The sequence below is a fragment of the Vulpes vulpes genome, chromosome 12 (assembly GCF_048418805.1).
Source record: "Vulpes vulpes isolate BD-2025 chromosome 12, VulVul3, whole genome shotgun sequence".
Lineage (NCBI taxonomy): Eukaryota > Metazoa > Chordata > Mammalia > Carnivora > Canidae > Vulpes > Vulpes vulpes.
Window position 1 is genome coordinate 133498841 of NC_132791.1, and position 15481 is coordinate 133514321.

The 15481-nt window shown below is 53.5% G+C and overlaps 1 protein-coding gene across 6 annotated transcripts; it reads right to left on the reverse strand.

Annotated features, from left to right (window-relative positions):
* Positions 1 to 553: 553 nt before the first annotated feature.
* ASGR2 (asialoglycoprotein receptor 2) lies at positions 554 to 13361 on the reverse strand. Of its 6 annotated transcripts, none has more exons than XM_072730156.1 (10): positions 13247 to 13361; positions 12263 to 12444; positions 11789 to 11972; positions 6914 to 7033; positions 6611 to 6706; positions 6123 to 6194; positions 5898 to 5984; positions 5661 to 5806; positions 1856 to 1919; positions 554 to 1626 (listed from the first exon to the last, which is right to left on the reverse strand). In XM_072730156.1, the coding sequence occupies exons 3-10, from the start codon at positions 11910 to 11912 to the stop codon at positions 1490 to 1492; spliced, it is 846 nt and encodes a 281-aa protein (XP_072586257.1). In that variant the 5' UTR covers positions 11913 to 11972; positions 12263 to 12444; positions 13247 to 13361; the 3' UTR covers positions 554 to 1489. The 6 variants fall into 6 exon arrangements, with proteins under 6 accessions (XP_072586257.1, XP_072586254.1, XP_072586258.1 ...); XM_072730153.1 differs by having other exon boundaries at positions 1856 to 1962; XM_072730157.1 differs by having other exon boundaries at positions 11789 to 12034.
* Between the last annotated feature and the right edge of the window lie 2120 nt (positions 13362 to 15481).

Genomic DNA, 15481 nt, shown 5'->3' on the forward strand with positions numbered 1-15481 from the left:
CCTGGGCCAAAGGCAGGTGCCAAACCGCTGCGCCACCCAGGGATCCCTATAATGTTATTTAAAAAAAAAAAAAAAAAAGATCTTTTCATTGGAGAGAAAGAGAGAGAGTGCAGTGTGGAGGGGCAGCAGGAGGGGGAAAGGGAATCTTAAGCAGACTCCCCGCTGAGCACAGAGCCTGATGCAATTCCACGACCCTAAGGTCATGACCTGAGCCAAAACCAAGAGTCAGTTGCTTCACCAAAGGAGCCACCCAGGTGCCCCCATAAGGTTATTTTTAAGGAGGGCTCCTCAAAACTGTGTATGCTTCAGGCCTCATAAAATGTGCATTCACCCCTATGGCTCTAGGAAAGAAGTAGAGCTGAGATCCTCGTTACATGACCAGTCAGCATGTGTAGAAATTTAGATTCAGGCCTTTTATAGTCAAGGATAATTTTGCAATATGCAATGGATGATTTTGTTCAAGGCGTATAAAGAAAAAAATGTTTAAGTGAAACAATTATTAACTTCAGAGGAAACAGAAGTTGCGCAAGAAAGAGATTTCCATTTGCGTGTATTATTCCTGGTAATAAATCTCTTTAATAAATCACACCTACATACACATCCACACCCTGCTGGTTCTTCGGAGAGCCCTGACTAGTCCAATGGCCACGAGATAGTTAACTCTGGGAGAAGTGGGAGGCATGAGGAGCATCCCCGCGCGTGTGTGAGACAGAGAAACATTTTTTTTACTAATAGTAGGTACTGGTTGTGTAGTAAAAAATAAAACAACAAATCTGAATTGTCTAAAGAGTCTCTTATTATCAGCTTCAGAATGATTTTGCAAGGTGCAATGTGGCCACTATGGAGGTGGCTCGTGACACCCAGTGCTGTTAGGAGTCCGGAAAAGGAGGTCCCACTGCAGACAGGGCACAGCACCCTGGACCCCCCTTTCCTTAGTGAGCATTTTCCACAGGCCGGGCAGTGGGGCGATCGCCCCCAGGGTTGGGGAGAGCACCGTTGTTCCCCGAAACCTCTTCTGCAGGAAATCCCACAGGGGTGGGGGGAGTTGTTCCCCAGGCCCTCTGCCCCCACCCACGGCCTCCAGCAGAGCATCTGTGCTCCAAGCGCCCCCCCCCCACCCCCAGCCTCCCTGACCTGCATCCCTCAGGATCAGTCTCAAGGAGCAGCCATCAAGGACTAAATGTGTCTCTTCAGGAACCCCCCTCCCCTTTGCTCCCCACATCTCCCAGTCCTGAACTACCAGTTCACACAATTCCAAGTACTTGCATCTTCTCTCCGTACCCTGCCGAGCGGGCTCCACATTATAACCAGAACAGTGACTTGCCAAAGGAGGCAGGACTGCAGTGTCTCTGGGGGTCCCAGATGCTTATGGCCCCCCCTCCACTGTGCCCCAACCCCACTCCACCTCTGTTTTTCCTTCCTTTGAAACCCCCAGTGGAGAGCTGGGAGCGGGGCGGGGGGACGGGCTCCTAACCCGTCACGTTCCGCCTCATCTCGCACACCCAGCGCTGCACCTGCTTGCAGAAGTTGTCATTCCAGCGGCCGTTAGCCCGGACTTCAGCACAGTCTTCACCTCCGCCCACCTCGTGGCCCTGCCAGTCGTCTGGCTGGGTGGCCGCCCAGTTCCTAGGAAGGCAGGGTATTGCTCGAGCTCTGGCCCCTACCCCCACAACCCTCAGCCCCCACCTCAGAAGAGCACAGCCGAGGAGGAAGGGTCCTGGGAGTGAATGCTGCAGCCTTGAAGGGACAGGCTTGGGGAATTTGGGCCCCAAGGGAAGGATGGGCGGGGACAGGGGCAAAAGACCAGGTGGCTGTCTCCAGGCCAAACTAACAAAGCGGAGGGGGAGCCACTTACTTGTAGCTCTGCTGATAGTCGGTGCCGTCCACCCATCTCCAGGAGCCCTCACTGTCGGTGAGACCTATCCAGGTATCGAAGGGGTTGGTGTGTTGTAGGATGAACTTCTGGAAGACAGGTGGGGGGAAGCTTCCAATCCTCTGAAGCTCGAGCAGACAGTAGCTGTGGCTGCCTCCACCAGGCCCAGCTCCATCCATCCCCAGGCTGAAGCCTCAGCTCCCTACACAACTGTTCCTGCTTTTTCTTCTGGAACAGGAGTTAGGGTTTAGAGGACTTTGCGGGGCTAAGACTCGTGCGAAGTGCTTTACGAAGATGATCTTATTCGATCCTTAGAAAGCTCTCTAAATCAGGTACCCCGGTGATTCGCACTTCACGTGTGAGATCAGGGGACTCGCAGTAGTCGGCAGAGCCCAGAAAGTCCAGGGCCCACCAGGGTTTGTGACCGCTGCCCCCTGACCGACGCCCCACCTCATTCCCAGCTCACAGCTGCCACCCCAACCCTCATCCTCTGCTGTCCTCTGCCCACCACCTCAAATTCTTGGAATCCTGACTCTGGCCTCTGCCCCTCTTGCCCCCGTGGAACTCAATGCCCGTTCACGATCTCGGTGTCACTCCCCTCTCAGGGGCATGGGTCCCTGCTCCTGCTTCTCTACATAGCTGTCACTTCTAGAGTTTTGCCAGGCTCTGGAGCCTCCAAGCTTGGGCCCACTCCAACTTGGCTACATGGGGTCCAAGATCTGGGCTGGAAATAGGAGGCTGCTCGGGTTGTATGGGCAGGGACTGGGGAGAAATTGGCCCTGAGACAGCTCCCCCAGACTCATACACCCCCCCTAGGTCAACAGACACCCCCCCACCCCGCCAGTGGCCTTCTCTTTACAGATGGGACTTAAGCCCCATGGTTTGGGAGGGTGACAGAAGGAAGGTGTGGAGGAAGGAAACAGAGGGGTAGCTGGACTAACATACCCGCTTCACTCTTCCCTCAGCGAGTGGAGGGTCTACGATCCCATTTGGAGGGAAATTTCCTAATTCCATTTGCTTCCTAGATACCCAGTAATGATTGCAGACCACCCCCTGCGAGCACAGGTATGGCAGTGCCCTCAAATTCCAGAATCCTGCAAACCAGACCATGTTCTGTGCGGAGGAGTGGCCCTCAGAGGCTGTGGGGCTGCCTCACAAATTCACAGGAGTCAACAGAGCTGGAGGCAAAGTGCTGGAGCCCAGGTATTCTATTCACTGCCACCTGCTGCCCCGTCCCCTCTTCCCGCCACGGCCGGAAGCTGAATAACTGAATGGAACACAAATTGGCCATATCCAGCCCTCTGTGTTGAAGACTGAGGGGAGGAATCAATAGTGCCAGATGATTGGAGAAGACGGTCCAGGAGAATTCATCTCCCCTATTCCTGGGTAAACAACAGGCAAGAAAGAATGGCATCCATTCATAAACATGGCAGAGGGGGGATTATCATGGAACTTATGCAAAAAGTAGAGAGGAGGAAGATGAAGAGGAGGACAAGGAAGAAGCAAGAACTCTGATATTAAGAATTGACGTGAGGGCACCTGGGTGGCTCAGTGGTGGAGCGTCTGTCTTCCACTCAGGGTGTGACCCCAGGGTCCTGGGATCAAGTCCCGCATCAGGCTCCCTGCAGGGAGCCTGCTTCTCCCTCTGTCAGTGTCTCTGCCTCTCTCTGTGTCTCTCATAAATGAATAAATAAAATCTTGAAAAAAAATTAAAGAGGAGATGAATGATATAAAATATCAAAGAAGACCTCCAAGAGGAAAGATGACACCATGGTAAAGTGAGGGGAAGAAACCCAAGAGAAAGATTTGAGCCACGGGGGACGAGCCTAGGAACTCAGCAGAAAGGTGAGTCTGGGGTGTGAAGGATGAGCTTGACAACAAGACCTCAGCTCAGAGGGAAAGGAAAAGACAGGAGCACCTGACACAGGGCAATGGCTGTGGGCAGCAGACAACAGAGGGATGTTTGGATGACCCGTTCCAGAGAAAGAAAGAGAACACACAAGAAAAAAAAGTTCAAAGAAAAAATAAAAAAAAGAAATGTTCAAATTTTTTTCAAAAATCTTTTAAAATATATATTTAAGAATTTAGGAAACCTCCAAAATGTACGAATTAAGAGGATGCTCCTGGCCCCAGGGCCAAAATACAGAGAGAAGGGGCAACAGCAAGATATATCTGGATGAGGCTAATGAAATTCAAAGACAGAAAAGACTCCAACTATTCAGGCAAAATGCTTACAGAGTCTCAGAGAGGAAAGAACGAGACATTAGAAACTTCAAAGTCGCCAAGAGACTAGATCTTCATTGCTCTCCCCAGAAAAAAGTGATAATTATATGACATGCTAAGGGTGTTAGCTGATGCTATGGAGCAATCACATTGCACTACGCGCATTGGATCCCTCAAACGTATACAACATTATATGTTGATTATTTTTCAATTTTTTAAAAAAGAACGAGGCAGGGCACTTGGCTGGCTCACTCGCTAGAACATGGAACTCTAGATCTCTGGGTCCAGGGTTCAAGCCATATTGAGTGTGGAACCTACTTCCAAAAAGAGGAGACATTTGAAGAAGAATCAGCGGGCTGGTTTCCTTCTTCATATGGAAAGTCAAATGAAATCTTTGATTTTTTTTTTTGAAGCCAATCAATCTCAGCCCATTGTTTAAGATTATCACAGTAATCACTATTATAGCCCAAAATAAGTGACACCTAGTTGGAGATACCATAGGGGAAAAAAACAAAAAAGAATACATCTCACACAACAAATGTGAGGAAACAAACGGAGGACATTGACAGAAAAGAAGACAGGCTTGAGATTAAATGTGTCTATTTAAAAAAAAACGTAGGGGATCCTTGTGTGGCTCAGCGGTTTGGCGCCTGCCTTTGGCCCAGGGCGCGATCCTGGAGTCCCGGGATCAAGTCCCAAGTCGGGCTCCCGACATGGAGCCTGCTTCTCCCTCCTCCTGTGTCTCTGCCACCTCCCACCCCACCCCCGTGTCTATCATAAATAAATAAATCTTTAAAAAAACATAAATGAGGTACACATCTATTAAAAGAAGACTCTTAATCAGTTTTTAAAAATCAAAAACATAGGGCACCTGGGTGGCTCAGTGGTTGAGCATCTGCCTTCCGCTCAGGGCGTGACCCCAGGACTCTGGGATTGAGTCTGACATCCGGCTCCCCCCAGGGAACCTGCTTCTCCCTCTGCCTGTGTCTCTGCCTCTCTCTCTCTCTCTGTGTGTCTCTTGTGATTAAAAAAATCTTTTTTTAAAAGAAACTGCCTGGCACAGAGCAAAGACTCAGTGATTATCACCAGTCATATCCTCGTTTTTTAAAAAGTCCACTACCTACCCTAACAGCTTGGTTGTCCGTGGTGAACTCTGGTGTTGGGGGCAGTGGGCAGGAGAGACCTGGAATGCTCTAGAGGGACCCAGTCACCCACCGCAGGTGTGTCCCTGGGAATCCTGCCCACGCGATCCCTTATACTCAGTGACCCCCTCATCCCACATCCAGCAAGAAGGGACTGAGCGTCTGCACTGTGTTCTTCAGCCAAGCCCCTGGCCCTTGGATCCTGTCTCCTGACCTGTCGCTGGTCACCCGCTCACCTGCCCACTCCCCACCCCCAGCTCCCGGTTGTAATGCCCCACCTCCTAGAATCGGTGACTGTCTCACCACAGCCTTCCCAGGGCTGTGCTGGACTTCTGCTTCTGGACCCTTCCTTTGGTTCCCAAATAACAATGAAGCAGCGGGACCAGCCTCCCAGCTGCACCCTGGGAAGGGTCTAGTCTCACCTGCTCCTCCCTGGAGTTGACGACCACCAGGTGCGCACTCTCCAGCTGGCAGTACTTCTCGGCCTCCTCCCAGGTCTTCCCGGAGCGGGAAAACCAGTAGCAGCTGCCTTCGTACTCCAGCCAGTTGACCGGGCAGCAGTCGGTGCCTGCGGGGGGGCGGGGAGGGGATGGGGCGGGGGGATTAGGTGCACGGAGGACGCGGGCACGCGGGGCCTGCGGACTCCCCTCCGTCCCTACCGTTGCTCTGGAAGAACGCCACCTGACACGTTAGGATGCGCAGGTCCGAGGGGAAGTGCTTCAGGTGCAGGAGCAGGGTGGCGTGATCTAGGGCACCAGGGAGGGTGTGATGCGGCAAGCTGGCTGGGGATGCGCGCGCGCGCGCGCGCGCGCGCGCGCACACACACACACACACACACACACACACACACACGCACGCTGCACGCACTCGGGAGGGTGTCTGACCTGCCTTCACGTCCCTCTGCTGTTTCTCCAGCTTGGCTTCCAGAGAGGTCAGCTGGCTACTGGCACCGCTCCCTGAAAAAGGAAAGCTTAACCATTTCCTCCTCCCTTCGACCTCTTGAAGCTCCCTCCATCCTCACCCACCCTCACTCACCCTCACTCCAGTGCTCCCCGTGACCACCACCCCGACTCCCCCGCCCAAGTCCCCGCAGTGACTTTGCAAGGCACAGACCTGCCCCCTCCCCACCCAGCCCCTGCCACACTGCAAGGGGTCACAGTCCCCTACGGCCTCACATGTTCTGTTCTCTCCACCTGGCACGGACCCCCACCGTGCTCGCCTACCTGTCCATCCTTCCGAGCCCCTGAGCCCAGGGGTCAGCATCCCTGGAAGCCTCGCCCAGCTTTCCCGGCTGGGCCCCCCACCCTGCAGACCCAGCCTGGGGCTCCCAGCAAACCCGGTGTGGATGAGCCGCGGGGAGTCACCCACCCACCATCAGAGAGGAGGACACCGAGCTCCATCAGGACCCCTGAGGAGAAGTGGCTGAAGTTCTCTTTGAGGATCCGAACCTCCTCTTCTAGCTGAGCTCCTTGCCGGGAGGCAGGCAGAACAGGACAAAGTGGAGAGGGCAGCGACCCAAGTGACAGCCCACGCCCAGCCACGTGCCCCGCTCCGCCCCATCACCCGCCCCCACGGTTGTCCCAGCGCTGCCTCTTTCTGGCCCCTCTCAGAGCTCTCAGAGCCCTCGTAGGCCCCTGGTGCCACCCCATCCCCCACGGCACCCCACGACCCTCACGTTGGGACCCGATCACGCAGATCGCCACCAGCATCAGGACGTTGAAGCCTAGGACAAGCAGACTGAGGCGGAATCCAGAGCAGAGACGCTGCAGCAGAAGGGGCCGGTGGGGAGGCAACCCTGCGGGAGATGGGGTGTCAGAGGAGAAGCAAGGGGACCGGCGGACCTGGACAGTGGACACGTGCAAGCATCGGGGAGACAGAGGTCTGAGGAAGTGGAGTCCTGGTGGGGGTAGATGGGGGTGAGCTGTGGGGGGAGTTGCTGGGCTTTGACCCCAGGGGTCAGGCATTGCACACATTTGCACACTCACCCCCATGTGAACACATGCAGATGTGCACACACAGCAACTCAGGTGCGTGCAACATGAAGACACAGGGTAGTCACATCACCTGTGTGCAAAACCCCGGGCTTGGACCTGGGGATCCAGAGGCCAGGCCCTGCGTTCTTGCCACCCATGCCTGGGCCCTCAGAAAGTCCCCACAGGAGCAAACCCCTCATTCCTGGGCCTTCCACTCCCCAGGTCAGCCCTCTCAGCCCTGTCCTGTGGCATCCCACCACCCCCTCCCCCCCATCCCCGCTCCCATCCTCACCCCCGCCCTGGAACCACCAGAACCCCTGCTCCCTGGCGACCTCTCCCCTCTAGCCTCAGCACCTTGCAGAAGCCTCTCCCTGCCCTTAGCCAGAATGAACCCCTGACCCCCCCACACACACATGCTTTTCTCACTTTGCTATCACACTCCACACTGTGCACACACACACACTGAGGCATGCACATTGCTGCATGCACACTCGTTGCCCCTCGCATGGCCCCATCCCCACTGGCCCCTGCCACCCTCACTTTGGGACCGGGTTATGTGGCCGGCCACCAGCAGTGGGACGTTGACACCCAGGATGGGCACACACTCTCATTAACACTCTCACACTCACACACATTAACACACACACTGTCTTGTACACACTCTCCTGTGTGGTAGCACACACTGACACATCTTCACACGCGTACACACAGACACACACAGTGTCACACACTCATAAATACACCTGCAGTTTCACAGGCACTGGGTGGCTCCCCACCCCCCAGCCCCTGGCCAGTGTGCCCTCCCCGCTGAAGCTCCTGAGTTTGCATTATCCACCTGCAAACAAGATGCTTCCTCTTTGCCTCAGACCCCACTTTCCCATATCCTCATCCCATCCTGGGCCAGTCGGTAAGGGGCCCAGAGTCCTCTGCCCAGTGTACCTCCTGCCACCATCCTGCAGTGGGCACTCCCTGTGCGGGATCACCCAGACCTCCTGAGATCTTTACACAAATGACTGTCACCATCCTCCACTTCAGACACACTCAGGACCCCATCTTGATTCACAGAGGCCATGTCTTTGACCCCTCCACTGCCCGCTCCCCTCTCTGGGTACAGCCTCCCCTGTGCCTGTCACCCCTTCCCCTCACACCCTTCCCATCGCCTGGGCTTCTCTCCACACAGAAGCTCTTGCTGACCACAATCATCCCCATCCAGCTAGGACCCCAGGGCTCAGTCCAGCTTCTCTCTCCAACCCTGTCTACTCATGAGGCCCCTGTCCTGCTTCCCAACCTGACCTGTGATCTATGAACCCCAATTCTGGGCTGGCTCGGTGATCTGTGCCTGCAGGCCTGAGATCAGACCACCCGTGGCTGAGTCCCGCTGTGCCACCAACCAGCTCCGAGGTCTCGGACAAGTCACTTGGCCTCCGGGTGCCTCAAACGTCCTCGTGTCCATTTCCAAGGGGTAGCTAAGGTAGCCAGACTCACAGACATCAGGAGTAGAATGGTAGTCACCAGGGTCTGGGGAAATGGGGAGCTGCTGTTCAAGGGCTATAAAGTTTCAGTTACACAAGATGGATAAGTTCCAGGCACCGCATTGCACCTGTACTGGAGCTCACGACCTGCGTTGGCACCCTGAGTCACTTGTGAAGAGGGCAGAACTCATATTACGTATTCTTATCACAACTTTTTTAAAGATTTCATTCATTTATTCATGAGAGAGAGAGGCAGCGACACAGGTGGAGAGAGAAGCAGGCTCCATGCAGGGAGCCCAATGTGGGACTCGATCCCAGGACTAGGATCATGCCCTGGGATGAAGGCAGGACAATTTTTTTTAATGGGAGTAAGAAGGGGCACCTAGGTGGCTCAGCCAGTGAAGTGTCTCCCTTCGGCTCAGGTCATGATCCTGGGATCCTGAGATTGAGTCCCACATTGGGGGTCCCTCTGCCCCTGCTCCTCCCCAGCTCATGTTTTCTCTTCTCTCTCTCTCACATAAATAAATAATATATATTTTTTAATGGGGGTAAAAAGAGTAGCTACCAGATTGGATTGTTCTGAGAACAAAATGAAGTAAAACACACAAACTGCGGGCCAGGCAAGTTTGAAGGTAAAAGCATAGGTTTGCCGGACGGACATGGAAAGCCAGAGGCTAGATCCACCCTTCCCACCAGAAACGACCAAGACAACTATGAGAAGCCACCCTTTCTCAAGACACTTGGATCTCAAGCAACAAAGGGCTTGGAGGATCCCTGAGAGACAGGGAACAATGAGAGGAGCCCAGTGGTTCTGGCTGCTGCAAAGGGAAAGTTTTCAGGCCGGGCAGCGAGGAGGGGAAATCCAAGCAAAGCCCAGCAGGCTGACTCCCCGGGGTGAGGACATGAAATTGAGAGTCTGGGGAGTGCAAGGGTCAGAAAGGAGAGAGCTGCCCACAGAATCCGGGAGGTCTGCAAAGAGCTCCCCCCAAACCTTAGCAACATCCTGAGCACACAGACAGGCCCCAGGATGGTGCTTCGGGAGTGCTCCAGACCCGCCCAACATATCATAAAAGCAGGGGCATCTGACTGGCTCAGATGGTCGAGCATCTGACTCTTGATTTCAGATCAGGTCTTGATCTCAGGGTCTTGAGTTCAAACCCTGTGTTGGGTGTAGAGGCTACTTAAAAAAAAAAAAACTTGCAAATGTAGGGGCTGGTTCAGATGAAGAGCATGTGACTCTCGATCTCAGGATCATGAGTTCAAGCCCCACGTTGGATGTAGAGATTACTTAAAAAGTTAAATAAACTTAAAAAATAAAGTAACAGATTTTCTTTAAAAAAATCATAAAAGCAAAACCCAAAAGTATCAAATTGACTAAGTTGCTTAACTGCACCCCCAAAAGAAAACTCAAGGTTATGCAGAGGAATAGAAATATATCCAGCACACAATGTGGTAAAATTCACAATGTCTAGCCCACAATCAAAGATTACCAGGCATACAATGAGGCAGGAAAACACAACTCATAATAAGAAGGTTAATAAATGTATCGAAACTGACCCAGGGCACCTGGATGGCTCACTTGGTAAGGCGTCTGCCTTCAGCTCAGGTCATGATCCCAGAGTCCTGGGTTCGAGTCCCATGTCTGGCTCCTTGCTCAACAGAGAGCCTGCTTCTCACTCTCCCTCCCCCTGCCTCTCCCCTTGCTCATTCTCTCTCTCTCCCTCTCCCTAATAAATAAACAAAATCTTTAAAAAACAAACAGACCCAGAATGGACACAGGTGCTAGAATTAGCAGACATGGACATTAAAACAGATAATATAACTGTGTGCTGTTCACAGACATGAGCACAAGTCAAGGAAGATACTTAAACATCCCAGGTTGAACTCCTAGGCATGAAAACCACAGTGTCTGAAATGGAAAATACACTGGGTAGAATGAGTGGAAGATTTGACATAAATAAAGATCAGTGAACTTGGAGACACAGCAATATTAACGATATAAAAAGAAACACCGGGAGAGAAAAGACTTTAAAAAAACGCAGAGGTCATCAGTGAACCTGTTGGACCCCGAATATTATAGTCCTTGAAGGAGAAGAGAGCAGAGCAGGGAGGGAGGCAGAAAATGGGTGCTGAGGAAAGAGTGGCCAAAACATCTCCAAACTGGCTGAAAACTAGGCATCTAGAGCACGAAGAAGAGTGCAAGCTGTCCTGGGAAAGCAGGTGAAGGGTGTGGGTGTCACTGTGTGCCTCTGTCTCCTGCCTTGCTGCCCAGCAGGCCTTTTGGGGTGAGCGCCCTCCTCCGTGAAATCCAAGACCTCCAGGCTCTGCCCCAGCCTCCTGCTTAAACTGGGAATTGGTGCCCCCTCAGGAGATCTCGTGGGGAGTGGTCCCTGCTCATGCCCAGCTCACTACCAGGAAAGGAGGAGCCGTGGTGGGAACACCTACCCCTCCTGCTGCCCTTGCCCTAATCAGCTCCCATCCACCCCCCCATCCTGCAAGGGCACCAGGTCCCCTGCTGTCCACCAGCCCTGGGAATGAGGGTCCCTCCCTGAGCCCCCTGTCTCCGCAAGCCTCACACCATCACCACACTCCCTGCAGCTGCTAGAGGAGGATCTAGGCTGGGAGCTTAGGGAAATGGAGTGGGGGGCCCAGATCGTGCTGTGCCCAGCCCTCAGCTCCCCCCACATACACACTCTCCTGGCTGCACATGCTTTCCTGGCACACACAGGCACGCATGCACACGGCACACACACGTACACACACTGCTCAGGTTAGGAGGAAATGTGCGTGCGCACACATACATGCACACATGTACACATGCACACACATGCACACATGTGCTTGCATGCTGCTCAGGTTGAGAGGAGGAGGAGGAAGCCGTGTCCAACATTCCAGTTAGTCCCTCGCCTCAGGGCAGACACCCTTTCCTGGGGTCCCCAGGGTAGAGAGGAAGGTGAGGTCAGCGGGCAAGCAGTGGAGACAGGCACCCTACACCCAGAGAAGTCTGGTCCCTGGTCACCGGTGAAGGTGACAGAGACCCCAGAGCAAGAGAGCAACCGGCAGCTACTCGGAGGAGGTATGAAACCCCAGAAACTAGACACTCACTTCTGCAGAACCGGTCTTCTCTCCTGGGGCCATGCCCGCGAGGACCCGGCCCCTCACCTCTGCCCAGCTGCTGATCGCTGTCCTCAGAGTCCAGCTGCTGGATGTCTTGGCAGTCCTTGGCCATACTGGGTCCGGGGCAGGAGCTGGGTCAAGCTGAGGCTGGGCTCCTGGCTAATGCTGGAGGCTAATGCCGGCAGAGGTCCACGATGGGTTTGGATGGAGGGTGGGAGCAGGTCCAGGCTACCCCTGGGGTCGGGTTTCAGCTTGGAGGTGAGTGTGGGGCTGAAACACAGCTGGGTCCTGTCCCTTCTGGGAGACTGCTCGGCTGGCAGTGCCATGGCCAGGAGCCCGCCTCCCGCACTCCTGTGGACTCAGCCACCTCCCACTCCTCCCTCCGGCCCCCGCTGCCCCTGAACTAGGGTCTCCTCCACACCAAATATCCCCAGTGCCACCTGCCTCCCCAACCTTAGTTACCTGTTAAAGTAGGGCGGCCGGACTCCCAGGTCCCTCACGCAGCCCAGGCCCCAGGACAAGGAGGCACCAGAGCCAGGAGAAGTGGGGCAGGGGTACCCGGAGTGGCTGGTCTGGGCGAGAACCCCAAGCCCGTGTGTCCGAGTGTCCGAGTGCTTCTCACCTGGCATCAGCTGCCCCTGGGACTTTGGACAGTAAATAGAAGGGGAAATGGGGTTGGAACTCAGGCAAAGGGTGGCGGGGGCGGAGGACCTGACTGTGTCTGTTCCTCCCAGAGAAAGGGGTCTCCTGGCCTGTTCCCCATAACCCCCCACATACCAGCTACCTCGCTCCTCACTGCAAGTTTGGGAGGGGTCCGGTCCGGGGGTGCTGGGGTGCAGTTCACTGGGCTCCCCTCTGCCCCTCCCCCCTTCGCTTCCTGTCCCAGGAGTTCCCAGAACTGTTGGTGTCTCCAAATATCCTGGCCAGGATCACAGGGGCCGGTTCTCTGGTCTTGCCCAATGTGCAGGCTCAGCATCCGGGCTCCCCAGCTCTGGGCTGGTTCACCTCCCTCTCCTGGGAATAAAGCCCCTCAAGGACCAGGGCATAAGGGCAGGGGCACCGGGTGGCAGCAAGCGGCCCTCCCTGGGCAGAGGGATGGAACTTCACCAAGCCCCGTCCTCACCTGTGCTAAGTCATCTACATGTGACTGTCCCAACACGGCCCCCCCGGTGGTGGGCACCTCTGTGGCCCCCACTGCCCAGGGGAGGGAATGGGCCCTCAGGAAGAGTAAGTGACCTTCCCTGGGCAGAGAGAAGCTAATCAGGGGAAAGAGGGGGAAAGTCAGGCCATAAGACAGAGGTCTTCACAGTCCTGTGGAAAAGGTTGAGTAATGGGGCACCCGGGTGATGGGGGCACCTGGGTAATGGGGCACCCAGGTGATGGGGGCATCAAGGTGATGAGGCACCCGGGTGATGGGGGAACCTGGGTGGCACAGCAGCTGAGTACCTGCCTTCGGCTGAGGGCATGATCCTGGGGTCCTGGAATCAAGTCCTGCATCGAGCTCCCCACAGGGAGCCTGCTTCTCCCTCTGCCTGTGTCTCTGGCTCTATCTTTGTGTCTCTCATGAATAAATAAATAAAATCTTAAAAAAAAAAAAAAAAAAAAGAGCTGACCAAGTGCATTATCTACTCCATGCCAAAGCTGACCAACTGACATCTGGGAATCGGGACAGGAGAGGGGTTTTCTCATTGGCCACACACCTCAACTGGATTGACTCCAAGTTTCTGGGTTCAACCACCACTGCCCACCCCCATCCTGGTGAGAAAGGACAGGGAACACGAGAGACATCCCTTGCCTCTTTTCTCCCTGTTTGAAACTCAGCATCTTAATTTTTACCAAAAGTTGACATGTCCTTGGGCTATTTCTGAAGGTATCATATGGTCTTGTCACTTTTCTATTGGGTTTTTCTGATTTGGGTTATGGAATCCTGTTTTATTTGGTTGATACTGGTTTAGGTGGGGTTTTCTTCTTTCTTTCTTTCTTTCTTTCTTTCTTTCTTTCTTTCTTTCTTTCTTTCTTCTTTTTTTTTTTTTTTAGGTGGTGGAGGACCTCAGGCACAGAAAGTCAGGTTAGTCGTATTTCTGAGTTCATGGATGCCCCACCTTCCTCCAATCTCCCCTCCTACTTTCCCTCCTCTATCCTGTTCCCCCAAACCAATTCTACTCTCCACGCGCAGTCTCCAAAGACGGTGGCAGTCAGCTTCTTCCCTTGCCATGCATGCAAGTCACACCGGCCGCCGCCTGAAGAGCCAGAGTCTGTTTCCCCTCCCCTTGAATCTGAGCTACCTTCATTGCTTGCTGTGGCCAGTAGAAAGTGCTAGAAGTGAGCCCAGTTTTGGGCTCAGCCTTCAGAGACCTGGAAGGTTCAGTTTTCAGCCTCGGACGCCAGCCTCCATGCTTTAGAGAAGTCCAGCTCTCCTGCTAGAGAGAGAGGCCTGGGCTGGAGGTGGGGAAGTAAGACATGATTTGGAGATTGAGACAGAGAGATAGAGAGACAGAGAGAGAATGACCACACAGAGGAGCACGGAGGCCCGAAGACGTGTCAACAAAGCCTTCCAGGAGCTTCCAGCCCAGCACAGCCAACAGCTGAATGCCCCCACGTGTGTAACCCTGGCCAATATGACGTGGACCACCTCGTCTCACCCTACCCAAATTTCCAGCCCCATTGAACCTTAAGACATAACAAGTAGTCCTTTGTTTCAAGCCACAGAAGTTGAGGTTGGTGTGTTTTGCATCCATAGGTGACCCAAAGAGTATGCCTCAATGGGAACCTTTGTAAAATACGTGCTGGAGTCTATGTGTCTCTCTGCTATCTACATAAATGGAACTTTTATGAATCTTTTTGTTCCTGACCTTCTTCATCCAACAATACGTGTTTAAGATCTGTCCGTGTTGCTATTTGTACAATCTGGACCCGGGATCTAATCCCACGTTGGGCTCCCGGTGCATGGAGCCTGCTTCTCTCTCTGCCTCTCTCTCTCTGTGTGTGTGTGTGGCTATCATAAAAAAAAAAAAAAAAAAAAAAAAAAACTCTCGCACTTAATTCCAAGCACATGGACATTTTTGCACAGATGAGATCATATCCACAATATTTTTTTAGTCACCTTCTTTCCCTTTCTTTCTTTGCTTGCCAGGTCCTCCGCCTCCCCTACACATTCCCTCACGGCATCTTCCGTCCCTGCTCCTTCTAGGAGAGTATTAATAACCCAGAAATTACCTTTCTTTCTTATCTCTGCTATTAAAGGCAGAGATCTAGAGATGGGGATCTAGAGGAGACCTCCCTTGTGAAGTACACCTGGGGTCAAATTGCAAGATTGCAAAGCATTCTCAAGCTCTATTTCACTGAGACCCATCAGGGCGCAATTTTCCGGAATGGCTGTGCTGGGTGATGTCTCCACTACCAGCCCAGTTAGGGACCCCACCTTCTTCTCCATCCTTCCCAACTCTTGATATTATTCAACTTCCCAATTGCTACCAATCTACTGCCCTCTTCCAACTCCCAAATTCCACATTTCTAGTTAAGAGTGGGCTTGGACACTTCTCCAACTAGGTACTAGTCATCTGGGTTTCCCCTTGTGTGAGCTGCTTTCTCATATCCTTCATCTATTTTCCTATTGGGTTTCCTGAATTCACGTTGTGAATCAATCAGAATTCCCATTGTATTTCTGTTCTAGTTACTTGT